We start from the raw sequence: 15173 nt of genomic DNA on the forward strand, positions 1-15173 counted from the left end.
TCTCTCTCTCTCTCTCTCTGCAAAAGGACACCCATATTTGTATTGTGATCCTAGAAGTCTTTTCTCATTAGTTCCAATGTTTTTTTCTGGTGTCTCACTTGACATTAGGAAAGTGAAGAGTATGTGACCTGATGTTTTAGAATTCTTTCTTCTTTAATGTATCAAGAATCCTTTTGGCTTCTTAAGGGGTTTTTCTTACCCGAAAATACCTGTCCTTTCAGAGATCAAAGCAATCACATTGAGCAGTTTGCGCTGTCATCATATTACAAGCTGGACTTATTCTTTGCTGAGGCCAGGAACTCTGGAATAGCAAACTGGTTGAGATTCAAGCTTTCTCTCGGAATCACTGGTCTCAAAGTTCAATCTGTCACAATTTCCTAAGGTCCCAACCCTCTTTCTCAATACTTTGAGGGTATGTAATTCTTAAGTGGTCTCTGCTGTCGACATTCATGCGAAATTCCAGCTTCAGTACTGCATCATTTATCCTAATTAGTTTTGTGTCAGTGCTCAAATATGATTTTTCTGTTTTTGTTAAAGCAATTCCATAATGACTTGTATGGAGGGACCTCCTGTGTGGTGATCATAGTGGGTACGAATCCTCCCTGTTTACTGATACTCCTTGTAGGGAAGAATTGTTCAAACCGACCATTCTCATTAGGGTCCCTAATGGGTCAAAGGGGCTTTGTGATCCCTTTGCCACATCTATTTTGCACATCATTGTCCAAAACTATGCTAAATATATTCTTGAAGATTTCTTAAAAGACAGATACTGTTTGACCATTGGCTAAGACCTCTTGAGTGATCATATCCCATACTCAGTGACATATGCGACCTGTGGAATAATTGATCTCCATTTGTGGTTTTTCAGGACATGGTGGTGTATCAGGGCCCACTCACCACAGTTGATGGTTTTGGGCCTTGAAGAATGGATGAGGAACCCAGTCATCTAGGATGGGGAATCCCTTAATGTTTATTATGCTCAGGCTTACAGTGTTTAACAAAAGCAGTTGGACTAGGAGTGGGTATTTTGACGTGCCATGGTTTTATAATCCTAGACCTGGTGAAAAGTACAAGTCAGATTGAAAACCTTTGTCTGTAAAGGTAATATGCAGTTGTTGTTTTATCCAGCTGTGGGTAATATTTGCTATGATTTCCCGGTACTAGTCAAATTAAGCTTCTTTTTTTCCTTGCAGCCTGCTCCTTTGTGACCTTAGCAGATTGTAACCACTTTTAATGCAAACACTTCCCACCATCGAGCTATCTGTTTTCATCCTTAACAGCTCAAAGTTGGTTTTCGTCACTTTATTACATGGTGAATTCCATGTAGGGTTGACATCTTGGTAAGTATCTTTTAAGTGTCCCGAAAGGAGACAAGTAATTTATTGGCTCCAGGCTGCACTAATGGTGACTCGCTCAAAATTTGTAAGAAAATAAAGCTCTGCCCCGCGCTGTTTTTTCACAAATATTGATAAAAATACACTCAGGGTTGACACCTGAGCTAGTTAATGTCTGTAAGTCATAGAATTGTCATATCTTGCATTTGTCTGCAGATTCAATATAAAGAGTAGTATGATTGCCGAGTGTAAGTTGCACAGAGACCTGACACTACCTTAGAAACTTACTGGGAAGCTTATTGAACTGTATCTTCAACAAAGTCACCATCACAGGTCTCATACTTTGATGACACTATACCAATTTACAGGGTTCTGGCAAGGAGAGCGTTGAAATAAACATCCCCTTTTTTGGTACTTCCAGACAAACTCTCATTCATCTTCCGGCACACTGGTCCCAGGCATAGCCATAATGAAAGCAGTGGCCTTAAAATCCATTTCAAAGATGACAAATTGAAGACTGAGGTACACACACCTAGAGCCATAGGCTTGGAGAAAGGAAATTTGCAAATCCACGCTACAGACTGACTGAATTATGTTATTACCATCAGCGAATTTATCAGGCCAGTGAACAATATACAACCCAAACCTGTCCTCTTTTTTTGGTACACAAGACTGACAAAATAAAGACAAAGTGTGATGCAAAATATTGGTTCTTCCACACAAGACTGTGAAGCTATAGGCTACGCCTGTAACACCTGAGCGTTGCTGTTAGGCCCATGTGATTTCGTTTTTTACTGTGGTAGAGGACACAAAAGTTGCAAAACACAAACCATAAGAAGATATTAGATTTCTTGAAAGTCAATAACATGAAACTTCTCCATGTGATCAGCATCTTGACCAGAGTAGAAGACTTTGCTTTCTGCTGTTGCCAATTGAAGTATACAAAAAAGTGATTGATGAAATTATATAATTAATCTCACGCAACTGGTAAATACTTATTGTTTTGCACACCATACCCCCGGAGTTTGGGCCCAGCCATATGCAGATTATTCTCGACTCTGCTCCAGTAGGAACAGTTCAGCCTGAACTGCAAGGCCAGGTACTCCCTGAACTGGAACACAAGCAACCCAAGACTGGTTTTGCCCTTATTAGGGCCAATCTGTCTGGTATAGCTTTGTTCCAGTGGCACATTATGCATAGGTCAGACATTTGGGCATTCCAGTCCCAATAAGGGCGCCCTACAATAGTACACAAAAAAGGGGTGAATGGAAGCTTTAAATAATCCCAGCCAGAATATGAAAGTGACAACACAAAGAAATTAGATGTCATGCCACTCAACATCCCAAACCCTTCGCTAATCAAGGTGGATGGAGAGGACCTAGCCATGATCAAAGAGTTCACCTACCTAGGCAGTACTATCTGATATTATGCCATATGTTTCCTGTCTTGAATACAGTATTTGCCGTGTTACTATTAACAGTAGTATACTCAATGAAATGAACTATAAAAGACGGAAGGGTGATTTGTCCTTGTTGTAATCAAGCTGGCAACCTTAACCTCGTATTAGAAGTCAGCAGCGGCATTGAAGTAAGCCGCCATGAGTCTGGTGCTGGAGCCAAAGTTTTTCAGTCCTTGTGTTTCCTGTGTACGTTTCCACAAAATTAAACATGACAAACCCATCAAGACCAGATCTTTTATCTCTGCCGATGCTTGTTTTTTTACGTGACAGTATTTTATATGGTAGTATTTTGTATTGCAATATATTGACCTCTAGACAGCGTCTTTTGATCAAAGCAATACAGGCAGTTCAACAGCTTCGGGCCTGCAGTAAAAAGCACATAATACTTTAATCAGACATATTGTGTTATATGAAGTGTGCATGATTGCTAGTTACAAAATACTATTGGGCAACATCAGATGCAGGATTATTGCTGCTTATGCAGTCATTATAAATTATTATATTTGAATTAACCACATTAATCTCCATGCCAAATTAGTAGCAGCCATGGTGCATGAGATGTATTTAGGATTCTGAATCAACATGTAAAAAATAGATTACAAGACACTAAATTGCACTGATTTATGTAGCTGTGAATCTTCGGTGTCTACGTTATTGGTTTTACAAAACAAGTTGCCATATCCGTTTATTTTCTATTGTAATTAAAGAGTCAGTTGATGTCTATTGGGATAGGGTAAGAGTGAAGCATGCACACAGTTCTGTCATATTTTCTGAGGCCTCTTTCTCATGTCGATGGAGTGCTTCAAAATGTACGTGTTAAATAAGCGATGTATTTTTTTTGACATTTTCCAAAGGTGCTGGTTTAACAAATTAGTGCTGCTAATGTTTCAACACAAAGCAGTGAATTAGAGGGAAAACATTCTCAATCTATGCCAGTGTCCAAGAAATAAGTGTCCTAGGGACGTTGCAGACTTTAAGGTTTACTTTACTTCGCAAAAGAGTAGGTTGCAGTGGTCACCAGGTGTTTTTATCTGCCTGTTCTCCCTATTTCCAGTGGGGGCTATGTCCTTAGGACGCTCATGCTTTGTGATTGTCACAGACACGATCTACAATCTTAGGCTCCATCTGTGAGTTGATTTGGTGGGCCTGTACTTGGGAGTTCATCTGAGTTTCATGTCCACTTCAGCATTAACAAAGTTTATTTTGCACATACAATATGCACATCAAATCTGAGACTTTACCAGATTTGCCTGGAATGCAAGTGCCCCAGCGGGAAGTGTGATATAAAATATTACAGGTTAAAATGTGATACGTATTGCACATTGCAAGTTTAGTCCTTCAGAATGGGCCATAACTTGTAGATTTCTGTTCTTTTGCAACAAAATTATTTAGTTCTCGGTATTTACCATTCTTTTTTCCCCAGTAATGTTTTGGCAGGATTGACCTGCCGATAGGCGCCTGAGGGAAATTGCGGGACAGCAGCACAGGCAGTCATTATAGAGTGTGGTGAAACAGGTGTCACTCATAATTCTGACAGCTGAACAAACCGGGATTTGCACAGGGGTCAGAATTTTGGACCCATTTTTAATTATTGTTATGTATTCTTTCAACATCTCGCTTGTTTCCACATATTTATCGTTTGATTCTTTGGCAGCTCCTATTTGTGTTTTTGAGTTAATGAAACTAATTAAGTTTTGCAGTTATTTGCCCTTATCTCTAGTTCATTCTAATTACTAATTCTTACCATAGCTTATCCATGCTCATAGATAATTCTATGTCAGGACCGGAGACTAGGATTATGCTTTCTTTATTTCTTCTGTTTCAACATAGCAGACATTAAAAGCAAACTACATTTCTTAGAACACACTGAGACAGAACTACAACTCTTCGCCAGCCACTCGTCACTCCATGAACTATATCCTGGTGCACTGCTCTAGGCCCTTCCGCTTTCTTTCCTGCTGATCTGAAGATAAGTGCCTTTTTTTTGCGGCCGAGTGTTTCTATTGTTGTTAGCGATTGCTCGTGCCCGCTGCTTGTAGGTGGCCTGCAGAGGCACAATAACGCTTTCCTTGTAGAGAGCCCAGGGGGTAATTCTTCACCGACCCCATTCGCGGCTCGTGTTTGCTCTGCAGACGCTGAGGTGAACCCCCACGCCTGCAGAGAGGGCAGGGTGGTGATCAATCGTGCTGACAGTGGGGACGGCTGCTCAGTCATTGACAGGAGCGACCGACTGGTCAACGTGAATCGAGCTGCTGCATGCCTCTGGAAGCCCTGACGCCCCACAGTGGTGGGGTCTGTATTAAGTCACAGGCAGGTTGCCGTGGCCTGTAGTTGAGCAGTGGTGGCGCCTGTCATTACGGGTCTGTATAGAGCCGCAGGGGATAATTTTTTATTTTGCTTTAACCCATACGTTGCAGGCGCCCGAGAGCACCGACATCCACTACAAGGGGGCTGGGCCCAGGTGCTTCAATCTCCCTCGATAGCTAAAAGGAGGTGGCCCCAGGGGATAACCCCAGTTTTTTCAACAAACGCTCTAAACCTTTACAAGCTCAGGGTTATGTCCCTTTCAATCGGCACGCTGTGCCTTAAAGTGCTGATGCTGTGTCAGTGCAGGAAGTCACCATGAGCTGGTTTTAGCACAAATTGCAGGGTTTTTTCACCAGCACTTGAGCAGCTTTGATTGTGCACGCCACTTCGATTTGTAATCCCACACAGCTCCGTCATGCAAGAAGGGGATTATGTGGAGGAGGAGACCATCTCGGTCCTCCCCATTGACAGTGAATTTTGCGAGGCAGTGGCTGCATCTATCCATTATGCGGTGGCCGCCACAACTGAAGCTCTAGAGAGACGCCTACTACAACTGGCGCAATCCTGCCCAACCCCTCTCTGCCCACTGAAGGCTCTGCAAACTAGGAACAGGCAGCGTAGAGCAGCATCCCCCTAAATGCAAAATGGAGGGTGGGCTGGGTATGTCTGCCATTGACAGAGTAAAACGGGCGTTTGCGGAGCGTCCCCCTCAGGTCGCGTCCGCCCCCCTCCCCCCCCCCCCCAAGGTGACCCACTTTCTCTGCTGCCAAGGACGATTCACATGATTCCAAAGGTGGGCCCATCTAGGCCTTGGAGGCCAACCCAGTCTCCATCAGAGCCCCCTCAGGGCGCCCAGTCATCAGATAATGCTATACCTGCATGGCCTAGTCCACCCTCTCTTCTCGGAGTGGGTCCCTTGGGACAAAGTCACCTCATATGTGGCCGACCGGCTGTGCAGACATCTAGAGAAGGAGGTTTGTGCAAGATTAAAAGCATAGTGCCCTCCCCCATCCCTCCTGGGAAAAGCCTCCGCCACACTGGACATTAACCCTAAGATGGCCACATTTCTGCAGAAATTTATCAAGGATCCAAAAAAGGGATCGGCAGGACCTGGAGGGCCTGTCAGGTTAAATTGTTAGATATTTCAAGGCCCCTCACAAGGATATTGGAGCTGGCAGAGCAGGCCTCGGCAACAGATACCCTGCTATCCCTGAAGGTGGTCTCCAGGTGGGCCACAGGGTAGTAATGTCCTGGGCAATGCCAACTGTGCCCTCTCGGCGGAGATGCACAGATCCTTGTTGATAAAGGGGGATACGAAGCTCGGAGACCTTGCGTCTGTGGAAGTGGGGCTGGTGGCTCAGGGCAATTTCTTCGGGAACCCCTTTATCGAGGAACTTTCAAAGTTTATCTCCACCTTTATGTCCTTGGATAAGGCGCAATCCTCCATAAAAAAAGATTTTCCAGCCCTGCCTTTTCATCGCAGCCCGTCGTGGGAGACGGCGCTAGACCGTCCGTTTTTACATTCAAGGCCCCACGCAGGGCAGTAGAGCAGCCTCACTACGGAGAATTCTTTCCCCCCAGACTGGGCCAGCGAGGCAGAGGCGCAAAACGGTCCTTCCATGGACAGTTGCAAGGAGCCCAAACTGGTGAGTATCATGTCAAGGGTTTTCACTCCAGTTGGGGAGCAGCTGGCTCAGTTTGCGCACAATAGGTAACCTCTTACCTCAGACCCTTGGGTTCTTCAAACCATCTGCGGGTTTCAGCTAGAGTTTTTTGGGTCCTCAGTTCAGAGCTCGCACCCCTGTCATCTGGTCTTCTCCCACACCCAGGAAGCCCTGGACCAGGAGGTAAGGGAACTGCTCCAGAAGGTGGCTATAGGCCCAACTTCGCTTCACCCTTGGGCTTTCTTGAGCAGCATCTTCTTGGTGGACAAACCAGATTGGGGCCAGCGTCCTATAATCAACTTGAGAGAATTAAATGGTTGGCTGTTGTACCGCCACTTCAAGATGTAAGGTATCCATCTGTTGCGCTATCTTCTGAGCCCCAATGTTTGGATGGTCCACTTGGATCTGCAGGACGCTTACTTGGCGGTCTTGGTCCCACCCCCCACCGTCGTTTTCTGCAATTCCAATGGCAGGGGCAGGACTATCAATTCACGACCCTGTTGTTTGGTCTGTTCACTGCCCCCTAGTATTTCTCGAAGGTTCTAAGACTGGTAATGGAGCACCTCAGGGCAAGAGGCGTCCGTTGATCATCTACCTTGATGATCTGTTGATGATGGATCAATCCCCTACAGGCGGCGAGAACAGCTACAGTACACCATATTTCCCTTCTGGAGAGTTTGGGGTTTTTGATCAATGCCAAAAAGTCTGTTGGTGCCTTCCAGGCAAAAAACCTTTCTAGGGTTTGTCATAAATTCAGTGGACAAGACCCTCAGTTTCCCACCTCGCAAATTAGTGAAGATACGCAGAGAGTTAAGGAAGACTCTTTCAAAGGCCTCGATCTCCCTGCGCCAGATTGCTCAAGTAGTGGGGCTTCTTGCTTCCTCGATTCGGCCGATTTTTCTACCCCCCTCTGCATTACAGGACCCTGCAACGGCTGGAATCCTCCCATCTGCGCAGGGATATTCAGAACAGATGTCGCTGACGGAGGACGCAAAAAGTGAGATGCGCTGGTGGCTCGCTTATATGAAGGATTGGAACGGGTGGGCGATTTTCGGCTCAGACCCGGACATCATCCTAGAGTCCGAACCCAGTGGCTCTGGTTGAGGAGCTCGTTGAGAGGATTCCTTTACCAGGGGAAAGTTGTAGTCGGCCGAACAGGCCATTCACATCAAGTGCCAGGAGCTTCTGGCAGGCTCTTTCGCAATCCAATGCTGGACTAAGGACAGGGTGAACTGCTCTGTTCTCCTCCTTATGGACGATTGGTTGGCGGTCCGTTATATCAGCCATCTAGGGGGCCCCAGATCCAAAGTCGTGGCAGACCTCGCCAAGGAGCTTTGGGTGTATGTCTGGCGTACAATATATCTCTCACGACGGAGTACGTCCCTGGGTCCTCCAATCAAAAAGCGGATTGGTGTTTGAGGGAATGGCCAGTATGTGGCGTTTAGATCCGCAAGTTTTTGCGAAGCTCAACGCACTCTGGAGCCAGTTCATGGATGATCTTTTTGCGTCAAGGATGGACCAGCAGATTCCCCACTATGTCAGCTGGAAGCCGGACCCTTAGCCCTGGGCGATAGATGCGTTTCTCCAGGACTGGGCGAGGGAGAAGGGTTATGCCTTCCCGCCCTTTGTCATGATCACAAGCCTGGTGGGGCAAGATCACAGGCAAAAGACGCAAGTGGTTGTGATCACACCAGTTTGGAGATCTCAAGTGTGGTTTCCGGTTCTTCTGGAACTTTCTTGGGATTTTTCCAATCCCTCTCCCCAAGATCTGGATATTCTGAAGGACTCTTGGCCACAGCCTGGGCAGACAGCACCTCCAAAAGATACAAATCTGCATAGATAGTGCATAGTGGGTGCATTGGTGTCTTCAACAGAAAGAAGATCCCATGGGGTGCGACATTGTCCCTGTTCTAAACTTTTTGGCTTCTTTGGCATCCAGGGGGATGGCTTACCATACAGTGAATGCGTACTGGTTTGCTATTTCAGTAGGTCGTTTTCCCATTCAGAATCTGCTGTTGGGGGAACAATCTTCAGTGTGTAAACTGTTACGAGGTATTCGCCTGACACTTCCTCCACAGCCCAAGTATTCTAATCTATGGGATGTTAATTTGGTCCTACACCTTTTCAATCCTGGCAATCAAGCGAGTAACTTTCGAGGAAGGAAATATCGGCCAAGCTAGCAATGCTATTGTCTTGGTTCCTGCAGAAGGGTTTCGGATGTTCGAGCTCTGGACCTTTCGAGCAGAGTGTGTATGCCTTGGGGAGTCACCTTTCATGTGTATAGAAGGACGAAAACAGACACGAGTCACAGGTTAGATTTTGGGTTAGGAGTAAGTAATCGAATTTTGGTGCTAGTTAGGATGATGTACTTCTGATGCTATTTAAGATGATGTATATCTATGTCTATGTTGGTTATGATCTTGGGAATAACAGTTTTGCAGCAACAAAAGTGTGTTTGGAGTTTGACTGTTGGTTTAGACGTTGTTCTTGTTGTTTGGTTCGCAGGTAATGAATCCAACAAAGGTGATTGATTTGTCCTGTACTTTCATCTCACTTCAACAAAGAGGAAGTACCTGAAGCGGTGCACCAGGATATAGTCCATGGTGTGACAGGAGTGGCTGACGAAGAGTTGTAGTTCTGTCCCGGTGTGTTCTGAGAAATGTAGTTTGCTCTTAACCTCTGCTATGTTGAAATAAAGAAAAGAAAGAAAGCATAATCCTCGCCTCCTTGTCCTGAATAGAATTGAAACTTTCTATTACGGCAGCTAGGACATTTTTCATTCTACTTTAATTTACCACCCCATTTTTACAAATACTCTCGTATAGATGCAAAGTAGTAAGTAGTATATTTCTGGTTTAAACTAGTTACTGTGTGGTGTTTATAAGCACATGCAAATGTATTAAATGTATTGTTTATTGTGGATGTTGAAGATTTTTAATTTCACACTATTTCGTAACCTACATAGAAATGAAAACAACTGGGAAACATCAGTACAGAACCACGTCTTGTTGAGATTTGAACCGTATACTTGTAGCTAATATGATCTTTTTTCATTTCAGGTAAAGCTATGAAAAAATGGGTGGAATCAATTACAAAGATTATTCTTCGGAAAAAGCAGGCTCAAGCCAATGGACCAAGTCACAATATTACTTTTGAAAGCTCGCCGCCTGCAATTGAGTGGCATATATGCAGACCAGGGCAGACAAAAGAATTTGACCTGCTGACACTGCATCCAATAGAGATTGCAAGGCAATTAACTTTGCTTGAATCTGAACTTTACAGGTACATTGCTCTATCTTAAACAAAAAAAGATCACAAACAAGTTTTTATTTCAAAATCAGGCTCTTCCCTTATATTTTTTTTCTTTACCCCTGTACAGCAAAGTTTTGCTGGTAGACATGTCTTAATGTTGTTTTTTAAGAGCTTTCAATGTAAATGTTCCTTTGCTTTAGTAACACAAAAAAGGGAAATGTCATGCATTAATTTCAAGAAGGAACAACCGATTGCTGAAGCCACATAGATCATAAAAAATGTCACTGTTGTACCTGAAATAAAAACCTTTTGCAATGTAATTTTAAGAGAACTTCTGCTCATAAAGCATAAATTGAGTTCCTCTCTTACTTGCAAAACTAAAGAAAGATCTTCCTCGCTGTGACTGGCTCCCGACTATACTGTTGTTCACTTGTATGACTTCTTTTGTTTATTACCTTGTTTGTACTGTCACATCCGAAGACATTTGGTTAGAATTGAGCATATTAATATGTGATTAGGGGGCTAGTGTTAGAATGGTGGCATTAGATGACGTATAATTCTGTGTTTGTTGTGATTTGTCAATTCATTGCTACATTTGATCACTTTCGGGTGATTTTGTTATTTCTGTTGACTTCTGTGGTAAATTTATTTATATAAGCTGGGAAATCTAGAGGTTAGTCAGTCCTCTGACTCCATGACTTGAGAGGCAGAACCTTGGTCTATTTGTCTTATGCTTTTGCACATTTTGACTTGACTTCATGTCTTTACCTCTGCATTTGATTATTCCAACTGCTAATTCCCTATACTGATTTATTATTATGCATTTTGATTAATGTCTACTTTTTACCTTTGATTGTACTTTGAATCATTTCAATACACCTTCATTGTTTGTATTTTACTTATGACTCTTGAGGATTCATTTCCTACAAAACGCTGGTATATTGATCTTGTATTTGGGTACTGCTTAGGGACACATTGCCTCATACATGCTTGAGGTAAAACAATGTCCAGTTCATGCATAGGCACTTTATCCGTCTTCCTCATTGCATTCACGTCACCGCGACGCATGAGTGAACTTCAGGCATTGTTGGTGCAGCTGCCGAAACCACCTTTTTAACTGACAAACTAGAGCTGAGGACTATGCGGTCTTAATGCCTAACCACATGACTCTGTTTAATGTTGGGCAGTACATCATCTTGGCAGTGTTCTTCTCCCCTCCTCCCTCAAAAGAGAAACATCTTTTTTGCTGGACCCAAAAGGGCTTCATGCTTTTACATAGAACTTACCAAGGACCATCATTTTGATGGTCAGCTTTTTGTGGAGTGCTCTGGGGAGAACAAAGGGAAGAGGGTGTGGAGGAGAGGCCTGTTGAGGATGTTAGTCCTCTGCATTAAGATCTGCTACGCACTGGCCAAGAAGGAGCTTCCGGAAGGTATAAGAGCCCATTTCACAATGTCCAAGGCTACTGCCATTGCATTGGCATGCAAAGTGTCTGTGCTGGAAATTTTCTATGGCGTGACGTGGACGTCAGTTCATATGTTTACCAAGCACTACTACCTTGACAGCCAGGCTGTTGGGAAGGGCTTTTCATCCATTTGGTCCTTCAGGTCTTTTTGGTTTGAGCCCACTCCACAGGCACTCCCCTTTGAGGTACTGCTTTGGTATCTGTTATAAGGTGAGGAATCTGCTATTAGAGGTTTTCATCAGAAAAACAAGTTATTTACCTTCGGTAACTCTGTTTCTGGTGGATATTTTATATGCTGCAGATTCTTCTTCGCCCTCCCACATCATGCTTCTCGTGAGTGGCCTCTTTTTTTATTTTTTATTACCATGTACGGGGTCTGAAGTTAGGAACACTCTGCTACAATAATAGTTTCATGAACCACGTCTGGCAAGACACCAATATCAGCGTGCAGAAGTGGTGCTTATGTACGGTTCACCTCTGTCAATTATGGGGCAGTACAGATCCAGTCTGCCACCTGGGGAGTAGTCTACGGTGAGGAATCTGTGGCTAGATAGAGAATTCACCTGAAAGAGTGTTACCAAAGGTAAGTAACTTACTCCAGTATTGGAACTTTCATAGATTCACATGCTTGAATCATTCCCCGTCGTCGAGATGGGAGCCCCCGGTATAAATTACACAAGTAGTGTTAAAATATATTAACAAAAAAAGGCCCTAGGCATCTTCACTTTAACAGTCTATCAGAGTCATTTTAGGAAAAGGACCAAACTTGAGTATCCACCAATCAGGCGACACCACCCTCTAGAATCCTCCTGAGAGAAGCTCCAGCACCTCAGATTTTCTACTGCACGTCATGCTAGGGAGTCTCCTCAGAGCTCTGCTCTTTCTTCACACCTTTTCAACAACATTTTCTCTCAGAAAAACTTATCTGATTTGATTGATAGACTATTTTCAACATGTCTGATAAGGAGAAGAAGGGTCTTTTCAGGAACTGCAAGACTTGTGGAAAGAAAAGACTTCATTCTGAAGACCCTCACCAGGATTGCATTTACTGCCTCTACCCAGACTATTCAGCCAAGGACTGTAAGGTTTGTCGTACCTTTTCCTCCAAGATCCTAAAGGTTAGGGAAGGCAGATTATTGATATGGCTGCAGAAACTAAACTACAGAGAAAACCCAGTTTCTGACTCTGAGAGTGATGACCCTTCAACATCTAAGAGGTCATCAAAAAGGGCGAGATCAGGCACAAGATCTCCCTCCCAACACTCAAGGAAAGCCCACAAAAAGACTGCTTCAGGGTCTTACAAGGGCCGCAACCCATCTTCTCCTCAGAAATCTTCCAGCAATGGGGTGAGAGGTCATTCTAGCAGTTCAGAGAGGCACAAAAAAGTCTCCTTTGTACCTCCATCTGTGCCTTTTAAGAAACCATCCTCTGTTTATGCAAAAAAAGCACTGTTGACGACAGATTCGTCGTCAACTAGACCATCGGTGAGTGTTTTTCCGACGACGACTTCTGCATTTCCACCGTCGACGACAGCGCCGACGACAACGTCAACGACGACAGGTACCCCACCGTCAACGAGAACTGCATCGACGACGTCATCGTTGACGAACCTCTACACATCATCATCGACGACGGCACTTATGACAGTATCAGCTCTACCGTCATTGACGGCAGACTTGTCGGTGAGACTTTCTTCCATCAAGATCTCCATGCGTTCAGTGTCTACAACACCGCCGTCAACGACACCGTAGACGACGTCGACGAGGGAAAAACATCAGACAACTCATGAAAAACTAACACAAAACATACATCACCTAGTAAAGAGTCCTTCCTTGTTCCAGTACACCTATTAGAGGGAGATGAAGACTCAGATGACGAGGGGCCATTCGTAGCAGCCTATAGTCCATCCCAATTGAATGTGAGGTATCAGGAAGAGGATTAGTATGATGAATCCTATGACCCTCAATTTTATGGAGAAGAACAGCAATACCAACAGGGGGCATATATTCCATCCTCCTTATTATCTGACCTCAGAGCAATGTTAGCTGACTTCAGCAGGCGTTTTCCTCCTCAAGGGGAACAACCTCCTCCATCACACGCCTCTGGGGTAAACACTCCACGTCAGAGACCATCTTCTTTACCTCTCACGAACGTGGCTACTCCGGATATGACGCTTCCTCAGGATACAGACATGTCAGAAGGAGATCATGAAGAAGGGGAGCTCCTGGACACTCATTCCGAGTGGGATGAATACATCATCCCGCTCCTCCTTCTCCTTCTCAATCAAAGGTGGAGTCCCCACCAGACGACATAGGATGATTTCACAATCTCCTAGAAAGAGCTGCCAAACGTTTTGCTTTGCCAATGCCATCCAAGCAAACAGACTGTTTCCTCTGACTTTAAAGAGCCTTTCCAAAAGTCCGAGCGCTCTATTCCGATGGTTAACTATCTGTGGGAAGAAGGTCTAAAGGTCATGCACAATCCTGCCACAGTTACAGCAGTACTGCCTCGTTTGGACAAAAAGTACAAGGCACCGGACGATGCACCAGCATGTCTAACTGGACACCCTCATCCGGATTCAGTAGTGGCTCAAGCGGCACAAAGAAAGTCCAAAAATCCTTCTGCCCCGATTTCCGCACCCCCCAGACAAAGAGGGTAGGCGATTGGATAATATCAGAAAATGGTTTTCCTCTATGGCTAGCCTAGTGGTAAGAGCTGCCAACTCATTGGCTGTATTGGCTAGGTTCGACAGGCAGCTGTGGGCAGACATTGCACCTCATATTAGCCAGTTGCCGGAGGATGCAAGATCAGACGCAAACAAAACCTTGCAGGAGGGGCAACGCACGTCAGCAGAACTTATTGACTGTGCAATGGACATAGCAACCACTGCTTTTCGTCAGCTCGCCGGGGCAGCTGTTCTTAGAAGGCAAGGTTGGCTTAAAGCTACCTCTTTCCGTCCTGAGGTACAGAATAAGATCTTGGACTTACCTTTTGATGGCCAGGCATTATTTGGAAAACACATTGATGAGGCCTTACAATCCATTAAGTCAGACACAGACACGGCAAGGTCACTAGGGACCCTGCAATATAGAAAGCTCTCCTTTCGGGCTAGAGGGCGTGGGCCAACCTTCATACAGAGGAGGATATCAGCAGTACGGATATTCCACCTATCCTTCCTCTTCCCAACAGTACCGTCAGTACTACCCCCAGAAGCAGCCGCCGCAACCAGCTTATGGTAGATCTGGTGGTCGAGGACACTCAACTCGCCCGGCCAAAGACTCTGCTCGGAGAGCCTGATGCATCCGTGGCGCCGGCTACATCCAATTCTCCTCCTTTCGTTTTAGGCGGAAGGATATCCCTATTCCTCAAACAATGGAAAGTCATCACATCAGACAAGTGGGTTCTCCAATTACTGAAATGGGGCCTCACTCTAGAATTCACCCAACTGCCTCCCTCCAATCCCCACCGCAGGACTCCTTCAAGATACCCACAACAACTCAAAAAGGAGATCGACAAGATGCTTCTCAAAGGAGCTATAGAGAAGGTGCCTCGAGCACAGCGGGGAAGAGGATTTTATTCCAGGTTCTTCCTCATTCGAAAAAAGTGGAAAGATTGGAGGCCGATCCTCGATATACGGGAACTGAATACATACTTAAAAAAGCAATCATTCCGTATGATCAGCCTACAAGACG

The 15173-nt window shown here is 44.7% G+C and overlaps 1 protein-coding gene across 1 annotated transcript in view; it reads left to right on the top strand.

Annotated features, from left to right (window-relative positions):
- Nucleotides 1–15173, top strand: part of SOS1 (SOS Ras/Rac guanine nucleotide exchange factor 1) — a 453501-nt gene that overhangs the window by 192107 nt on the left and 246221 nt on the right. The window contains exon 14 of the mRNA XM_069235148.1: nucleotides 9824–10046. Within this exon, the coding sequence (XP_069091249.1) occupies nucleotides 9824–10046 (223 nt within the window). The remainder of the gene's footprint in view (nucleotides 1–9823; nucleotides 10047–15173) is intronic.

Source organism: Pleurodeles waltl, chromosome 5, assembly GCF_031143425.1.
Source record: "Pleurodeles waltl isolate 20211129_DDA chromosome 5, aPleWal1.hap1.20221129, whole genome shotgun sequence".
In the NCBI taxonomy this organism is placed as follows: domain Eukaryota; kingdom Metazoa; phylum Chordata; class Amphibia; order Caudata; family Salamandridae; genus Pleurodeles; species Pleurodeles waltl.